We start from the raw sequence: 20090 nt of genomic DNA, 5'->3' as shown, positions 1-20090 counted from the left end.
AGGGGTTTCAGTCTCTGTCCTTGACGATGGTCGTGAGGCAGATGAGGGATCTTCGGACCGTCTCTTACACATGTCTAGTTGGGTTTTGAATATTTCCAAAGATGGAAAGTCCAGAACCTCTCTGGACAACCCATTCTATGCAATTTCATGGGGTTTGATTTCTGCTCATTGCCTCTTATCCAGTCAGCGAGCAAGGCTGAAAATAGCTTGGCTTTTTCCTCTTCCGTGGCTCATACCATGTATTTGTACACATTGGTAAGATTCCCCTTGAGCCTCTTCTTCTCCAGGCGAAACAGCCCCATCTCTCTCAGCCTCTCCATATATGGAAGATGCTCCAGTCTCATATTCATCTTTGTGGCTGGACTCACTTCAGTCACTCCATAACTTTCTCACACTAGGCAGCCCAGAACTGGACAGAGCACTTAAGATGTGGTCTCAGCAGTGCTGAGAAGGGATGGCTCACCTCCCTCAAACTGCTGGCAGCATTTTTCCTAATGAAACCCAGGAGGCTGTTTACTTCCTCTTTACTGTACAGGTGCATTTCTCATGTTCAACTTGGTGTCCTCTGGGAGCCTAATGCTGTTTCTTCCAAAGCTGCTTCCCACTCAGTCAGCCTCCAACCCCCTTGATGCACGGGGTTATTCCTCCCCAGGTGCAAGACCGTTCATTCCCCTTTATTGAACTTTGTCAGATTCCCGTCAGGTCAATTCTTTAGCCTGCCAAGGTTCCTCTGAATGGAGCAATCATTTGGTGTATCAGCTGCTCCTACCAGTTTGGTACTGTCTCCAAATTTGCTGAGGGTAAACTGTTCCATCACCCCGTCCATTAATGAAGATATTAAAGAGTATCCGCCTCAGTATCAGCCCCTGGGGGTCATAGCACTAATGACTTGCCTCCAGCTGTACTTTGTGCTACTGATGACAATCCTTTGGGCCCTGCCGCCCATCCTTTTTTCAGTCTTCCTCACTGTACATTCTGATAGTTTATATTTAAGGATGTTGTAGGAGACAGTCTCAAAGGCTTTGGTAAAGGTGAGGTAGACACCATCCATTGCTCTGCCCATATCCTATCAATCTGGCTGTCCTGTTAAGGATGTCAAGTAGGTGAACCATTATTCCCAATCAACTTTTTCTTCATTTGTTTGGAATATAGTTTCCAGGATGAGTTACTCCATCACCTTTACAGGGACGGAGGTAAGGCTGACTGACTTGCATATTTTCCTGTATCATCCTTCTTAATCTTTTTGAAGACATAACTTTATTATAGCAATTCCTGCTGTTTACAGATAATTAATTCCAGCAAAAATAAACAGGAAGAAAAATAAAGCTCTAAATAAAGTCTATTAAATTCTTCTTTCTGCTAGCATTCTGTGCCGCAAGAAAGATCTTGCTTTCTTTCCAGTATTAGACAACTGATTAAAAACAAACAAAAACAAACAACAAAAAAAGCAAACAAAAAACACCCAACAAGACAGAAGTCTCTCTTAATAGAACATAATTATGCCTATTTTTAGGAGACACATAACTTAGACATTCTTTGAGAATAAGACTGAGATGAAAGGACTTCAGAGCTCCACTGTTCTGATATTTTTGTCGTCTCCAACTGTTTGGAAAAACTCTCAGAACACAGTGAAGACACAGTGCTTTTGAAAATCCCATTCTAAATTTTTGTTGGCTTATATTACATGTAAAAATACATACAAGAATTTTACCAAACTTGTATCACAGATTCCTCACTTTCAAAATAAGGAAATGCCAGAATTTTTGTGATTTTTTTTTTTTTAATGTAGTGTTTCTGATTCCCACATTTTTATATGCATATGTATCTTTTAGTATCATGGTCACATACTTCTTTTTCCTTCAGATCCCAAAATCATCAGTGCTCAGAATAGCCAATGAACAACTAATCAATATTCTTTTTCATCTCTTTTATTCAATATTAAACTCAGACACCATTGATCTTCTGGGACTCAAGAACAAAACTCATATGCAAAGTCTGCGGAGAAGATTTAACTATAAAACCCTGTGAATTTTTGCTTTCTCTTCTGTCCTTTTCCTTTCCCCTTTTCCTTCATCTTTTTCCTGACCTCAAACCCATTTCCCCTCCTCTCAGGTCCTCTGTTGCATTCCAGTGAACCTCTAGGTTGTGGGTTGCTGAACGTGTAACAGCACAAGCCTTCAAGCAGCAAAAACAAACTCTGGCTAAGAGCATAGACACTCCCTCAAACAGCCTGACTTTCAGCTGTCAGGACAGCATGCACAGAGGCAGACGGGTGGGAACGGAGAGCTGAGGACGATTCCAGAGCAGGACTTGGGCAATCCAGGGTGAGACTGGCTTAAATTACTATTGAATCACACTGAAAGTGACACAGGAGGCTGCTCTTCCATGGCCTGCGGGTGTGAAATTAATCCAGTGTCTTGGGTTGCAATATGAAACCAAAAATGTGTATTCTATTTGCCATCTGTTGAAACCAGTTGGGGAGGTGTTTTCTTTATGTTTTGTATAAGCCATTCCTCATAATTCCAGGGGGGAGGGGGGTTGGTGCCTTCTGCTAATGAGCCAGCTGTTAAAACCAGGTGGGGCAGTGTTCTTTATCTCTTCCACAACCTGTCCTCTATGCGGGTGATATCTGCTGTTAATAGGCCATTAAGGCTCACCCCATGACTGATAAAATTACATCATCCCATTGTGAGATGCTCCACCCAGTGAGAGGAGCCAACCATTCCTACCTAGATAAAAGCTGAAATTCAGGACAACATGACAGCCTGTTTTTCACTGGATTCCCAGAGGAAGACCAGACCCATCTTGCCACCACTGGACCCTTCTACAGGATCAGCTCCAACAGAACCACTGTCACTCCAGGCGGACTTGTTAGGACTGTTTCCAACACCCTGACAAACACAGTATCAGGTTGTATTCTGACTGTCAGTGTTTCTAGCATTTTGTTTGGTTTTGTTTGCTTGGGTTTGTTTTTTCTTTTTTTATTGCTACATTTGTATTTTTAATATTCCCAGTAAAGAACAGTTATTCCTATTACCATATCTTTGCCTGAAAGCTCCTAATTGCAAAATTATAATAATTTGGAGGGAGGGGAGATTACATTCTCCATTCCAAGGGAAGATCCTTCTCTCCCCTGGAGACACCTGTCTTTCAAACCAAGACATCCATACATAAAGGGAGAGGAAAAATGCTCTTCTGCTGGAGACAGTAGGCTCCATCCACACCAAAACTCAGTAAATCTTGCTAAAATCTGTCTTTTTCCTTTTGTCTTAACATTGACAGTGGTTTCAATAACAGAATGGGGGTGAATGAAACAATTTATTGTAACTTGTAAACAAATTTCCATGGGTTGTTTGCTTGGTTTTTGGTTTTTAGTGGTGTTTTGGTTTGGTTTGAGGTTTTTTACATGTATATAAGGCTTAAATGTGCCATAAACTTCTCGTGCATTCATCAGGCTGTACAGTGCCCTCCATGGGGATTCCATGGGCTATACACAAGCTCAGAGACCAGCCTTTGGCAACTTGGGCCGAACACAAAAGAAGCACAGGATGAGTCTTCAAGGTGTTCTGTACCAATGGGCACTTCTAGCTGTTACCCAGGGTGTAAGAACTACATACCATCTTCTTCAGATTACACAGATAAAGCATACTGTTCCTGTTTTGTATGGTGCAGCTCTCTTAAACCTCTATTACACTATAACTGCACCAGCATTCCCACAGCTGTTTGCTAAAAAAATTCTGTTCCAGCTAAAAGGCATAAGAGTACACCATGCAGTGAGCAATATATGGACAAATACAGACTTCAGAAACAGAAGTGGCATTAAATATATGACAATACGTAGGCGTGAAAATACATAGATCCATGAATAGTCGCACAACCCACACATCTCCACTAAATTCTACAGAATAGCATCACATAATGCACAGGTATCGAGATGATGAACAGGTGCTGCACTTATTTGTCAGTCAGTAGAGCTGTGGGAGGCAGGAATTAAAGGTGATTTTGAAACAGTAAGAAAAATGGGAAGGACAAATTTCAGATGGACACAGAGTGGCACTGCTCTGCTGACCCAAGCGGAAAAAGGAACAAGCTGTAAATTACTAGAAAAAAGAGTTCTGTAAAAGGAAGCCATAGGCAATAGTGTTCTTTCCACACCACACAGAGCTTAGAGCATGAATATACATCAGATTTAAATACTCCTGTAAAGTGTTAGAAAAATCCTTTACATATAGTTATTTACACAAACATAGCCATGAATTAATAAAAAGACTGCACAACTACACATATCATTAAGCAGGATACTCTGTAGATTCTCACATTAACATTTACATAATGATATATGATATTTCCAAACACTGTTTTTTTTTCTCTGTCTGCTTCTTTAGAACTCACAAAATGTAATGAAATTCTCTTTTAAAACTGCAGAGACTGCTGTGTGCCTAAGCAAACCATTATTGCTTGCCCATAATCATCTTTCCCCTGTCTGTTAGAGTCACGGATGCATTAATTGCTTATCAAAACCTTAAACAGTTCATGAGTCACTCTGAAGATAAAATAAATATTAATGAGCCAATTTCAATGAAATTCCTGTCCTCTACCTCTTAAAGCTGAAAGACTGTATTTATTACATGTCAGAATTAAGTCTCGATACCTAATAAATGGGAAAATATGAACTACACTGACTAGATCACCATGTTTCACGGGATCATTGCATCACAGTCTTATTTGACCAACTTAGTGATCAAAGAGAGAAAGGACTGGTCAACTGTAACAGAGAAATTAGGTGAAAGAGATGTCTAGGTCTGGTGCAGTTGGAGTTAAAAATGATGTATGTGGGTTTTGACGCTGGGAAATGGTTCTATATGAGATGCTTTTAACATAATATTAGTAAACGTATGATCTTTGAACAAACACATTGGCAACAAATATAAAGAATATTAAGAAATTTTAGTATTCCTTACACTGAATGAAGGACGGGGAGAAGGAAGGCTTGAAGTTTTCAGGAATATCACCATAAAGCACTTTATTTTGAATCAATATGGAGTTTTCATTAAGCAACACACTAAGTAGAGGGTTCTTCACCCATTTAATTTTTTACTAAAATTCAGTGAAATATACTATTCTGGACTGTAAAAACTTTCATTTTGAAAACATGAGTGTGCTGAGAGATTTTTGAGTCTGAGCCAATGACAATTCACTGTTGAAAATCCAAGTCTAAAACTTTTCAAATTAAATGATCCAGGATGAAGCAGGAAACACAAGTCCTTCCCTTGAACCTTTTTTTTTGTTCTAGCCTGTTCCTGAAAATGGTAGGCAAAGGAGGTCCCACAGAAATCAAAGGAGCAATAGGGTACTTTCCTAAAAAGTAGATCTGAAGTAACCTGGGAATTAGAGAGACATCAGTAAGAAACTTTTGAGTTGGACTGTTAGTGAAAAACCCTCTTCCAAAAAAATGACAGCTTTTCTCAAAGAAGTTGAGCAGCAGGATATTATGGATACCATGAAGCTGGCTGGTATAAAGCAGATAAAGTGGGAAATCAGTAGAAATGAACCCTGTTATTCACTGATTACAGCAGGACGAAGAACCAATTTTATCAGACTCTGGGTCATAGTAAGAAATGAAGAAAGCTCTATTTATTATATTAGGCCAAGCTGTTTATTGTCAGAGGTCATGTCAGCTGCTTAGCAGAAGACACTGCCATAACTTCAGCTCATCATGAATTGAGGCAGCTCTAGAAGTGCTCCTGCATCTCAGCTGATGCCAGAGCACAGGGACACCCAGACACTCTTCTTAGGGTGTACTAACTAAACTAAAGGCATCTCCCCACACCAAGCTATCTGATCCAGCATTTAATACAGAATATGCCACTGTCAGTGAAGTCTGCCTGTAAGAATAGGGAAAAATTGTGGATTAAATAAAATACAGAAAAAAAAAAGATTTTGGTACTTAAATTAGCATATATACTAGCTTTTTCCCCTGAAGTGTAGTTAAATAGTGTCCACTTTCTGTAGCAGTATCCTAAAATTCTTCACTTCACACATTTACAGCTAACAGAACTCTCACACAACTTTTTCTTTCTCTTAAGTGTAAGAAAGGACTTACTTCATGTTACAAATGAACTGTGCTGCTTCCTCTGAAACATACAAAATTATGGAAATGATATATGCAAAGTCAGAAGTTCTTTAAGGCAGGCCACTGGTATCTAAAATAAGGATTGTTTACATTTATTATAATGTGCACATAAGGTAACAATCAAACAATTTTCTTACGTTTACAAAAAGTGATTTTTGTGCCCCCAGAAACTGCTTAGTCAAATAAAGCTGAACTCAGATACAAATGTGTTCCTCACCATAAAAATGGCCAAACAAATAACAGCTCTCCGTGATACTTTTCCTACTGTCACGTTTGCCCCAAGTGTGGCTACATCCAGCATCTTACCTGCTCTGATAATTCTTTCCCGTTGATCCGAGCCTGTTCCAGGGCGTCACGAACAAGGGAATGGAAGTTCAGCAGCACGTGCTCAATGCTGTGTGCTCCGCTCAGGGCTCCTGAGAGCTCCTCCAGGGACTGGATATACCCCCTCCAGTGGAGATCAACTTCTGCTACATCAGCCAGGCAGCCTTGGATGGTGTTGAGGCAGTAGCCCATGCAGGGCTTGCTCAGTGTCAGACCCTGGCAGTGTGGGCAGTACTGCATTCTCAGCAAAGCTCTGCTGCAGGCTTTGGAGAAGTGCAGGTGATCTGTTGTATTGATCACTTCAATCCCCAAATTCAGAGCCTGCAGGAAAGTCCGGCTGGGTAAGAGTGATTTTCCCATTTGTCCTATGGCCATTTTGGGAATGTTGCCAAAGGGTTTGATGTCTCTTCTCGCCACCCGGAGGCACTCCGCATATTCCAGTGAAATGTCAGTCAGACCAGGGTTAATCACATGGTTGTAGACTACTGGAAACAGGGTGTCAAAAAATCTATTCACAAATTCCTCTGTGCTGATGTCTGTGCCAAATAAGAAGAGTCCAGCATCTGTGAAAAACTCCTGCACATGCACAGTAGCCTCAGCAGCCATGGTTCTATACGCATTGCAGAAAAGTGTGCTTGTGTAATTCTCAGCCAGTCTGATAAGCATTTCAAAGGTTTCTGCAATAAATCAATCAATCATTATTTTTAAGGTTAATAAAATAAGAAATTAGAGCAACTACATAAAACAGCTACATTAGGACAACTTATATATATCCCAAATGAATAATTGCATTAGAATTTTTCATGAGACAAACTTCTCACAAACTATGATAACTGTCTTTTCTATATAGGGAAGTGCCTTACAAGTAATGTTACAACACAATTAATAATCCATGTTTTCTTTGCAGGTTACATTAAATACAACAACATAAAAAAAGAAAACAAACCAGTAAATAAATGTAAGCTGAGTTATTAAGTTACAAAATACAACAAAGTCCTATTGTATCTGTCTATGTATATAAAGACATTAGCTCTCTCATCTCAGGACTGCAAATTGCAATAAACAGCTGAATGCTCTCAGTAACTCCAAGTCATTCCTCTTACCATGTTAAATAGAAGGGGAAAAGTAACACCAAACAATATAAACATGATCTTTAACTCTTAAAAACAATATAAGCATGATCTTTAACTCTTAAAGATCAGTTTTTATTTTGTGTCTTTCAGACAAAGCAGATGTTCCAAACACACATGAGAACATGATTTTAAACACTGCTGTTTGGTCTGGCAAATGGTATGGTCAAGAACTGCTTTCCCTGGGAACTGATGGATAATCCCTCGCTAAGCCTCAAGAACTGCATAATGAATAAAGCCTGAAAGGACAAACTTGCATTTCATGTTTGTGAAATGTGTCCATTAAGGTGCTAATCCTTAAATACACTGAGTAAGTGTTTAATAAAGCAGTTTAAGTATACAGGAAAAATATCCTCTCCTGACTTGATCTATGATTTGCAGTTAAGAAAAAATGTCAGTTTTCAAAACAGAAAAAGTGTGTTCATATTGAGGAATTCCCTATATCTGCTTGAAAAAGTTGCACTTTAGGGAAGGCAATGGAGCAATATATGGAAGAAACTAGCTTAGAGTTGAGGATAGAAACACAGAAAGACATATTACAAATATTAACCCATTTTATCCACTGAACAACTCAGTAACTTTTATTTCAGGTTTTACAAATTTTCAGGTTTTTTTCACATTTATTTTTACGTAAGACTGTAAAAATAAAGTAAGGAAAAGCATGAAGTACAGTTAATACTGTCCAAACAGTGATGTTAAATACAGGCAGAATCAAACAGTGTCAAACCATGTTAAGCAATTTCTGAAGCAATCTGAAGTCTGCTGGTCAGCAACTGACTAAAAGGTATGGTACAAAAACCAGAATAAATGTAAACAAGACAAGACTGGCTATCACATCTTTGTTCAGTTCAGGTCAGTGAAAGGATTCTTGCTGACTGCAGAGAGTTTGAAATTGCATGCTTTGTGAAAAGATCACACATACTTTGTATTCAGTTTCTCTTTTCTCCAATAAAAATGAGATACATGCTTCTAAATCACAGTCATTCATCTGCTATCTCTAAGTTTAAGTTTCATATTACACACCACTCTGAAATTGAATTTGCTGTTCTCTTTTCTATTCTTCTAGCATGCACACAAGAAAAAAGGTATTGACAGCTGACAGTAAGGAGTCAGAAAGTGCATCCCACTTGTGTGGTCTTTGCTGGTTTTTTCTTTTGCTATGTCACATACATATATGAACCTGTCCTTAAGTGAATTTCACTATAATCATTCATAGTTGCCAAAAATAGTGATTCAGCAAAGGGATTAATTTGTTTCAAAAGTCATACTACTAAAGTCAGTAGCCTTCATGAAGCTATGTTCCGACCAAAGGAGACCTATTCAATCCAGAAAAGCCTCTTGGGTTTATCCTGTGAGTTAACATGCAGGAGTGTCAGCTGAGTACCTCTGCAGCTCCCAACACCTCCACCAGCTCCTCACACCTCATACCTGACCCACTTCCTTCTGGAGCAGCAAATGAGGCACAACAGATCCACAGGGTAGATTAAATTGATCAAGATGCCCACTTTAAGGCACCTGAACTAAGGATGAGATATCCACCAGCTGCACAGGCAGTTTGGACACCCAGCTCCCATGCAGGTACAGGTACATGGGAAATTAAATTACAACCCTAAATTATTGAATATCTAACTATAATGCATCTCATTTTTCTGGGGGAAATAGGGAATTCAAAGAACATGCAAAGAACATGCTACTACAGAAACTTTATTTAGTCACCTAAGAGTGTTTGATAGCACTTTTAATAGTAGATGCCATTTTTTATTTGCCTGTCCAAAAGGGCATGTGTGTTCTCCAGGTCTTGTATCATATCTCCAGGCTCTCTATAAATATTTTGCATTTAAAATGGTACTAGATGGCTGTGCTGAGACCACTGAACTAAATTCTAGATATCTAGTTATCACAGACTTGACAACCCTTCATATAAAATCCTGGAGCAGCCCAGAAGAGCAAAGACAAAAAAAATAAATAAAATTGATTCTTGGTTTAGATGGCTTAAAATAATAAAATGAAAAGAATATTGAAGCTTTTTCATTATTACTTTTCCTAGATGGAAACCGTAAAGTCTGTGATCTAAAACATCTGTTACAATCCATGGCTGCAGTACCCTATTACCAAGTGCACAAATATTAGTTGAAAGAATAAATCATGCTGCACATAGACAATCAATAGATTTTACAATGTGGTCTAAACAATAACAAATCTTTGATATTGAACTACATTGCTAGTGCCTCACCAATCCCCACATGAATGAGTACAATAATCTACTGCATAATTTACTGACTATTTCTGCCTTTCTAAATAGGATGTGATGATACTGGCCGCTTGTGTTTACAATTCTGCATCATGTTGTTTAATTGTAATTTCATGATTTCATACAGAAACTGTTGAAAAGGTTTTTTTCTATTTGCACATTTTCTACTTTATAACCATGGCTATTTCAGAGATTTGTTTTGCCCCCAGCAAATTTGCTGACAGTCAGCAAATCAGACCAATGTTTACTTTCAAAATTGAATAGTTCCTGTGAATACCTTACAACAGCAATCTATGTCATTTATAACACATTCTGATACTTCTGTGACAAACCAAGTTATATTGGTTTAATACTGCAAGCTGTGGCAATGTGTTTATCTTTTAAATCCATGGGCTGAGCCTAACATAATCAGCATTAATTACTCAGCAACATAAAAGAAGTGATGAGTGTTCAATCAATATAAATCTAATACATTAAAAATACATTTTAAGTATAAATAAGATGAGCAATACAAGCTCTTTTTATTCAAATTATTTTTAAATTATTTTTTAATCTTTAGGGTCAGTGTCTCATATCTCCATAATTTATGAGATCTTCATATTAACTGCTATACAATATCCTATAGATACTTTGTGCAACCCTACTCTTAATAATGCCTCGTGTTTTCTACAGATGACATGCCAATTTTGTTTTTCTTTGGTGACAATGAAAACTATTGTATGTGCACTCCTAAATCAAATTTCAGCGTTGTCAATATTTTAACCAATTAATTTTTGAAAGAACAGTAGTTTTTCTCCTCATTATTCTACTAAGAACAAAACACGAGGATAGAAAAAATTTGTAGATGAGAACTTGTTTGTTTTATGCATAGCATTTTTTTCAGCTGATACTTCATACCAGTACATATATACATTATTTTTTGATAATAGTGTGTTTAACAAAGTGATTACAAAGTGATGTAAGACAACTATCAGGTCATTGCTTTAAAAGATTTTCTCTCTTCCCCTCCTTTAACCTTTCAGTTCCTGAGAGCCATAGGTACTTCTAAATATACAGAAGTTCCAAGGTATGAATTAGTCCAGTGGATAAATGGGTTTAAAATAAAAATCAGAAGTATAGATATGCCTTGATTACTAAAACAAAGAGAACAAAAAATAAATCTAGTTTTATTACTCCTGGAAATTAATCAGATTTAACGGAAATACTGCACAGATTAAAACAGAATTTGGATTAGATTTTAAACCAGCCCTGCAATTCTCATCCTTAATAGTTTGAGCAAAGTGTCTTTCTACTATAGGTACCATAGAAAATTAATTTGAAATAAATTTCTACGGAACCATGCTTTTGTAAAACAACCATATTTTCTTAAGTTTACCTTTTCTTTAAACAGATGTTCTATAAATCTGCTAAATGAGAAATTGCGTGGTTCTAAATGCTGAGCACTACCTTTGGAAACACATATGTTTATACTTACACATACTTCATGCAGAGATAGTCTAATAAATTAAAAATTCAGTATTAGTAGTGGTCCAACAAGTTGTGAAGTCTTATATTTTGGCAATAATTCACCAGGCTAAATTACATAATATAAATTAATTCACATTTAGGGAAACATATAGAACTCAATAAATTATAACCAGACAGGTTAAAATCCATCCTTGCTTTATGACATTGTATTTAGCAAGACAGCCTTTCACAGTCCAGAGGAGATCCAAAACTGATGAGCCTGGAGTATCTTAAGGATCAGCCTGTAATACACAGGAATCAATAACTAAATCCAAGTAAACGTGGAAAACCCAGCAATTTTATAAACTTATAAGGATTTGAAAAATCCTATGGGAAAGTATTGCCAGCTGCCATGTATGTTTGGCGATCCTTTAAGTTTTCCTTCTGTTCATGGGTAGCACAAATAACTCAGAAGCATCAAACTCCCTCTATAAATCTAAAGATTTATAGCACAATCAAATGTACCTTGCATACACTGTCCTTCTAGAGTCACAACAAATGTCTCAGGTGCAAGTTACAGCCACGTAAGCAAAAGGCATTCAAAATTTATGAAAAAAAAAAAAGGTGGAGATGAAATTAATCCACACATCCAGCATTACATCCATAATATCTTTCTTTAAAATACATCACACAGAGAAATATGTATAGGTGGGAAATTCAGTGTAGCTATTCCTAATTACAAAGTGACAGATATAATGCAAAATCCTTGAATCATTTACCATATCAGAAAAATGAGCTGGAAGAATGATATCTTCAGGACATATAAATGAATTATAAAGAATGAACTCATTAGAGCATTACTTGGGAAAGTTATCTGGGAGAGAGATCAATAGGGTGAGTACCAGTCAGAGAGATTTGAGACTTACTGAAACTGCTCCTCATTAACACATATTTCAAATTAACTCGTTTCATAGATTGAAGACTCACCAATGAAATCAGTAAGAAAACAGGTATAACATTAAAACTGTAGCATAACTAACTTTGTGTGCTCAAAGGATAGCAATGCACCTCAGGCTTTTATAGCTCAAAGTACTCATAATAGGCCGTAAAGTTTGTCAGGTCTTGCTTGGTCTTGAATTTACTTTAGCTGTCTTTGAAAAAAAAAGCCACAAACATTCAAGAAACTTGAATTAGAATTGGTTGACCATTGCCTAACTTGTTCTGTGTTCAGTGGCATATTATTCATGTACTTAAGGAGTTTCCCACATATGCTGAGATTTTGAGTTTGGTTTAGTCATACTGTAATTTTTTTTTTTTAGTTGGGGCTTTTTGTGGTCTTTTTAGCATCAGGACACAAGGAAGTTGGTAGAGGACAGCTTTAGTTGGAATGTTAATAGGAATTAGCAATCATGCATAATCATACATAATTCAGGCTATAAGCATCATTTATACTAGAAAGAACTGTTGCACTTTGAAATGAAATAGCAAATCGTCTCAAATCCAAATGTGTTCTTCTTTCTTCCCCTCAAAGAAATTGTGAGGACTCATAAAAAACTTATTCCCAAGTTAAACAATACATAGAATGTAGAAAATATGTCTCAAAGCCAGGTGAGATGAATTCCACTCATTTTCGTGCTACATCTTTTCACTAGTCTGAAGTAGTAAGTGTACTTCTTGTTCTTGTTTTATAATCTACTTAATATCATCACACAGTGTTAATTTTTGCTTACTAATCCTGACACAAACTATTTTGCTATATGGAACTTGCTTTCTAAATCAACAAATTTAGGTGTGTGTTCCTTCCTTCTCCATCTTCTCATCTATGCATTTGAGAAATGGCCCAACAAAGCAGAAGGTCTCAAGTTGAGGTATTATGAAATGTTCCAAATCTTGTAATTTGCTTGAGGGTTTTTTTGTGGGTTTTGCTTTTGGTTTGTTTGATTGGGGTTTTTGTTTTTTTGTCTTTGTTTTGCTTTTTGGAGGGGATTTTGTTGGTGTGGTTTTTTGTTTTGGTTTTTGTGGTTGTTTTATGTTTTTCAATAAAATATTGGAATAAATTTGGTTTTTATCCAGTTCTTCAAAGTTACATTAATTTTATAACTTAATGGAAATCATCACAATTGATTCAGAAGATTATTTTTGAAATTTTCAGTGAAACTTACTGTTGTTGATTTTAAAATATCTAGCCTTTGAATTTGCTGTTTAACATACTAAGTCATAACGGAACGTAAAGTATTTAATCTTACCTTGACAGATCCTATTTTAATATTGAATGTCTGTCATATGAATGAAAGAATGAATGAATAATGCAAGGTTATCACTTCATCTAGTTATAAGCAGTGATTCCACTTCTCTCTCAAAACTGTTCTTCCCTTTTCTTTTCAGTCTGCTGTTATCCTTTTAATAGTGATGACTATGGAACCATTCATCTTGTCATTTTGGAAGCTACATGAGCAGATTGTTTTCTATGGTGCCAGGAGAAGAAATAACTAGCAATTAACAGAGCTCGACCAAACAATTTTTTTTTCCTCTTCGATTCTGCTTATGTTCTCTCTGATTTTGCACTGCTCTCCAGGCAATACTTCCCCAGAGGAAAATATTTCTAAATTCTGAATATATTGCTTACTAACGTGGAACGAAATATGCTCAGAGTCACAAGCAGAGCACTCCAGGGAATCAGAGCTTTAAAACCAGTATCTTATAACAAAATTGTTTGAAAATATTTTGATGTAAAATGCTGTGCATGGTTTGCAAAAGGACATTAAATTGATACTGATTTAAGACAACCATTTTTACACATTTTCCATAATAAATAAGGACAGCAAGTCATCTCAGATGTGTGAAAAGGGTATTATTCAGAATTTATAGCAGTATGATGTTGAGATAGGAGGGCCAGAAAATTAAATGATTAGAAGGATAAATTCATTTCACATAATTACAAACAACATATATGTGAGTTAAGAAGTACTTCTAAGGCATGATTCACCACTCTGACTTTAGATGACTACTTTAGGTTGAGATGAAGTACTTGCTGGAAGTGCTTGTTCCTTTCCCATTTACTATAAAAGGATCTGACACAGAAGCCCTAAGATTTTTGCAGGGAACTGGTATTAAAGGAAGTGTCCTTAAACATAATTCAGTACTGCAATTTATACAAATAAAGAATTGAGATGATCATGCTTCTATAAAGTGGTCTTAATGATAGATAAATTACAAACTTCTTATGCATTTATGCAAATCTTTTTTCCCTCTTCACACCTGTGGTCTGCCTTTCTTCGAATGAAATACATGGTTGGTTCCAGGGAGGTGCCAGAGCATTATGTCTATACATTCTAACTTTATAGGAATTAATTATTAGGGAATCACAGAGAAATTACACTTGCAAAGAACGAACAACCTCATGAAGATTTCTATAAAACCATGATGATGACTGACATCAGATGAAGCTTTTCTCTTTCTATTTAAAAGTTTAAAACCTGACTATTTTTTCCAATAATAACAGTTTTGTGGTGACAATACTCACTCATCTTCAGTAAGCTGGGTTTTTTTTTAATACTAACTAAAGTGAAATGTTAATCAGGTTCTAGCAGATGCAACACTACAGATCAACATTTCTTGCACATCAAACAAGTAAATATATTAATTTTGTACCACTGAATATTTAATCCCACAGCTTTTTTCTAAGTGTTGATTGAGGTTTGGTGAATTCCTGCATCTGACAGTCTGAGGAATTCCACACTAAAATTATCAGACCAGTTAGTCAAAAGAATTTAAGGATATTGTTTACTTGACATATGACTACATGTAATGGGTTTCAAAGATCCTCCAGAGAGCTTGGTAAGGGATTAGATGCATTTATTACTTTTTAATTCACTTTGCCTAACTTCCTATTTACTGAGAGAGGAAAAAAAAAAGTCCTTAAGGCATCCAAGTTTTTCACAGAAGATCCAGGAACAATGAATTTTATGACTGCATCTATACTGTACTGAAGCTAGTTCCGTGTTCCTCTGTAAATACTGGATATCAAGAAGGAAAACTGCATGTCCCTCTGTATAGCTCTGGTATATTAGTGATTAGTGACCTTATCACTGTCAGTGATATGTGCAAAATTCTGCTGAACACAGGTGATAAAAAAAGCATTTTGGTCTATGCCATGCATTTCAGTACCTATTTTGGCACACACTATAAAAAGAAATGAAGTATGCACTTTCAAGTTTCAGACAGGTAAGTAAATGTAGCACTTCTCACTTGACAAGACAGAAACTCAAAGCAAGTGGATAACCAGGCAGCCAAATGTTCTCTTTCACAATTACAAGCAAAAAACAGCACCTGCCAAAAATATAAAACTACAGTTCTTTAAACTGGTTAGGAAAGGACATACAGTTTCAGTACAAAAACTCATCTAAATTAGGTGAAATTCAGAAGATATTTGTAGTCTAGGGAAATCTCAGGAAAGAATAATTGCTTCTAAAATGACAGATGTACAGAATATTCTATGCAGCTGCTTTTGATGATAACATCTTAAAATCAAATCTCAATATGGATTGGAACAGTTCACTCTACTTTGATTCATCCTTCCTTATCCAGTATGAATCCTGATTTTAATACAATTGATTTCTACACCAACTTACTGCACGTTCTTTAGAGAATAAGGATTAAATAATACATGTTAAATGATCTATAGCTGCTAGTAGCTTTGGCACTTAGAATGATAGAATAAAAGAACTGTTTAGGTTCCACTGAGACCCCTTCTGTCTCCTGCAGGCCGTGGATCTCCATGCCCTCCATCTGCTGAGGAAGCAGAACAAAGGCTCTCCCATCTGATTTTTAAGTCCAGCTTTCTGACCTCATGGCAACATGGGAAGAAGTCAAACCCTGGATTTCTTTATGGAGTCTGGATTTCTTTCTATCGTCTACACGTTTTCAAGAAGCAGACTAACCTGAGAATTTTTTATATCTTCTTCTTAAAAACCAATACATTTATATGTATTTTAATGAGATTTTTTATCTCATCTATTATTTTCTGGTTTTATTTTGCATTGTGCCTTTTTATGACTATTAATGTTTAGTCAGAGCTCCCTCAATAGACCAGAAACAAACGATGTTAAATTTAAATGCATATCAATTTTTTACTGTGTAGAAACATAAATATGGGTTGAGTATGGGCTGAATATCAATCAATTATTCTCTTAAAATTTGTATCTTAATGCTCTGTAGACTTCACCAAGCTTTTTTCAAATACACAAAAGATAATATGCCTTTTTAAATGCTGCTACTTTTCTTTCGTTTCAGAAAGATTGTGAGTATAATCAGTACATTATCTACTTTTACACTACAGCTTTACTTGCTTTCACCCTGCCACTGTTTGCAGATGCTCTGCTAAGCCCTGTTCTGCAAGTGCTGCTGCAGCACTGCTGACTCACACATTCTCAAGGCATGTAATGCTTTCCAGGAAGGAGCTGGAGATATTAGCTGATGGAAATATGTGCCTCTTCCAAAGTACAAGCCCAGAGTAGTTTCTACCCCATGATGTGATTTGCCCCATCATGCAATGTGACATGAGGTATGTATTTCTGGCATCACTCAAAACTGCATCATTACCTCCCCACTCCCTTTTTCCGTTATGTATCCTGGATTACATAGGACTGGAAGATCTTTCAGTAAAGAATGAAACCATGCAGAAACACAGGGCTAGAAAGCACTTGAGATGTGTTCTAATCCATCTGTTAAACCCAGGGCAGGTTCAATTAGATTTATGACCTTATATTTTAACTTCTTCATCTAAACTATCCTTAAAATTAACATTAACAGAGAAGCCACACCCTTCAAGAAAATCATTCCAGTGCTTCACTATACTCTCATTTGCTTCTACCAATGAAAACAAATTATTTTCTTCTTCCTCCTCTCAGTTATTCCAGATTAGATCCTCTCCAAATGACGGCAGACATCTCTAAAGACCAAATGCATCTCCAAAGCAGGTTTGTCTACATCTCAACTAGCAGCAGAGAGGATAATAGCATGATTCATCTGACCTAGTTTAGATGTCCACATGGAAATAAGATGAATCAGGCTGCTTTCCTCCTCTATTTATACAGATAAAGAGGGTCATTAGTTCAGAGAAACTGGGAAATGAATCTTGCTCCTGAAAACTCTTTTCTTTTTATTAAAATGAACAATCTTCTTTCAGTCATAAGGGGGGCACATTCCACCCCTATGTAGTTGAACTTAATTCTAAAGACTACCAAAAGGAAGTCTAAATTGCCCAAATTATGTGCTTAAGTGGACAAGCTGGATGTTTAGGAGTTCCAAATTCAGCTCTGTCTGATCAGCTGCTTCAAAAATGTTTTGCTAAACCATTTCAGAATTGCACGGCTTCTCTAAATCATGTTTACTGTGGGAAAACCTAAGCTTTATACATCATTTCAACAGAACAACTGCTGAGCCAGTCCTTAAGTCCTCAACTCAATCTTATTCCTGCCTCAGTACAGAATCTACATACATCCCCATTGAATTTCAGCTCCATTTTCCAGCCTATGAAAGAGTTCTTGCTGCCTTCTCTCATTGAGAGCATGCTGTTTGCCATTCAACATGGTGGTGAAAATGGTGTCTGTACCTGCTCAAGGACCACATCTGAAGTGTCTTCTTCTATTCTGACTCTGAGAACTTGCTAACCAATCAAATTAACATTTACAAAAGCTTTAGTATCTGTTTAATGGTACTTTAATCAAGATCATTCCCAATTTACTCATGTGAATGCCATGTTGAAGACCATAGAGACTTAGGAAAGCCAGTTGACTTAACATTCATGCTTCTCATGTACCCACATTTTGGATCCATTTCCCTACATGGAAATTAGATTAGTTTAACCCAACTTGTTACCAATAAATACACTTTCACTGTTGTTGTTTGGTATATTCTTCTTTTTGGCTTTGCTATCCCTAAAAATTCAAAGAAAAGTACTAGGGCACTTCAGAATGTGTATATTGACAAAAGAAACCAATCAATGAAAATCACGTGGAAAACAATTCTGAAAACCATGTGGAAAACAATTCTGAAGTGAACATGCTTACATCTTACAAATGCTGCTAAATAGCAGCATTTACATAATACTGATAATATTAGCTTATAATTGCTGATGATATTACCTGATAATAGACTGATCAACATAGGTGATAGATGGCCTTGAACAAAACTACCGGTTTCTAGGGAATCCTGATAGGACATGTGGGAACATTTTGCCCTTTCCTCTTTCTTTTAATGGCTCTGCATGAGAGTCTGACTTATGCCCCTGGAGTGCCTATATTGTGACATCATTATTAAAACACATTTTACTTCTGGAATACAAAGTAAAAGGTTCATTACTAAGCTTTCAATTTTTTATTGTCCAGTTCATATATATCGCTGAATGGATGCATGTCAATACCGATGAAAGCAGTTGATATTCACTAAATAATGACAATGCCAAACTCAAAATCCTCAAGACAGCAGATAAAGATCACATCTGCTTATCACACCTGTCACATAAGTATACAGAGTAATGATTCATCTCAGCCACCACCTCAGCTAAATACCATATTCTCTTTTTCCCAAGAGTAGAAACTTATGGGATGTTTAAGGTATGATTCATCTGACACATTTCAGATGTTTATGGGAAAATGAATCATGCAAAAATATTTACGTGGGCATGAATCATGCCACAAAAGTGCCTCTCTCCATTTTATACTGAGGGAGCTGATGGTGACAACCTCATCAATCCACTCTATTATACCAATCATCATTAGTTTTGCTATTTCAAATGCATATCTTGGTTATAAATTTATCTCAGTTACAAATTTACTTATAACTTCCATATTGTTGTCTTAGAAGGGCTGCATCTGAATTCCTGCTGTAGAAAATTAGATCAAACTCTATTTACCCCAGAGGTTTATTTGTCCAGAGATTACTCTCTTGCAAGTAGATAAAATATTTTAAAATATGTATTCATCTAACTTCCACTGCATGAATGCTATCTATATAATAGAATAAATTTCTGGTGAAAGTAATGAACTCTTAAAGAGAATATACAACCTATACAGACAACGAACAATATGCCCCTGCAAATTGGGCGTCATGTTCTATTTCTTTTTGATGTCACTTAGTTTAATGTTGACCTAATAGTCACATGAAATAAATGTGCATGCATCTTCTTTTATTTATGCATATGTACCACTGGACATAAAATTAATAGCTTACTCCCAGATTTGTTTCAGATCACTCCTACTACTTCTTTCCAAGAATGCCTGTGTGGTTCTACAGACAGGATTACTACAGAGACCACTCTGAAAAAACAGTACAGCTGAAACTGTGTAAGCTTCAGCACTCTCCATGCTCTTCCAACATTGCTCCTTAAAACTTCCCATTCCCTTTATCTTTCTGACACCCCATGACATACAGCAAAGTACCTTGGGTTTATTTTGGTGGCTGCAGTGCATCCTTCCTATTACTGCAGACTAAAAAATGTATTAACAAAAGAAAAAGTAAACTCAAGAGTGCACACACAGCCAAGCAATACATGAAAAAGATGTGCTCTAGAAAGAAGCCCTAAGTGGTGTGGACATGAGCCACACAGTATTATTTGGCCTGCAGTCTGATATCTCTTGAGACCTGTGCAGTTAGCAATGCCAACACAGCAAACATTCAGTTCTGGGCAATCTTCCTCCTCTAATGTTGAGAGGAGTGCTTTAGTGTTTTCTTCCTCTTGTGTACCGTTCATCTCACTTCTGAATATCGTCTATAGTTTCAGAACTCCCTCACAGGGCTCCCTCAC

At 36.7% G+C, this 20090-nt stretch overlaps 1 protein-coding gene across 1 annotated transcript in view; it reads right to left on the bottom strand.

Annotated features, from left to right (window-relative positions):
* The window catches only part of GPC5 (glypican 5), a 595392-nt gene that overhangs the window by 496622 nt on the left and 78680 nt on the right, over positions 1-20090 (bottom strand). Inside the window, exon 3 of the mRNA XM_066176349.1 lies at positions 6440-7134. Coding sequence (XP_066032446.1) covers positions 6440-7134 — 695 coding nt within the window. The remainder of the gene's footprint in view (positions 1-6439; positions 7135-20090) is intronic.

Source organism: Chamaea fasciata, unplaced genomic scaffold (assembly GCF_029207755.1).
Source record: "Chamaea fasciata isolate MVZ Bird 193981 ecotype frontalis unplaced genomic scaffold, bChaFas1.0.hap1 SCAF_2, whole genome shotgun sequence".
NCBI classification, from domain to species: domain Eukaryota; kingdom Metazoa; phylum Chordata; class Aves; order Passeriformes; family Sylviidae; genus Chamaea; species Chamaea fasciata.
Note: the sequence above shows the minus strand (reverse complement) of the source record. Positions and strands in the feature narration are given on the sequence as shown.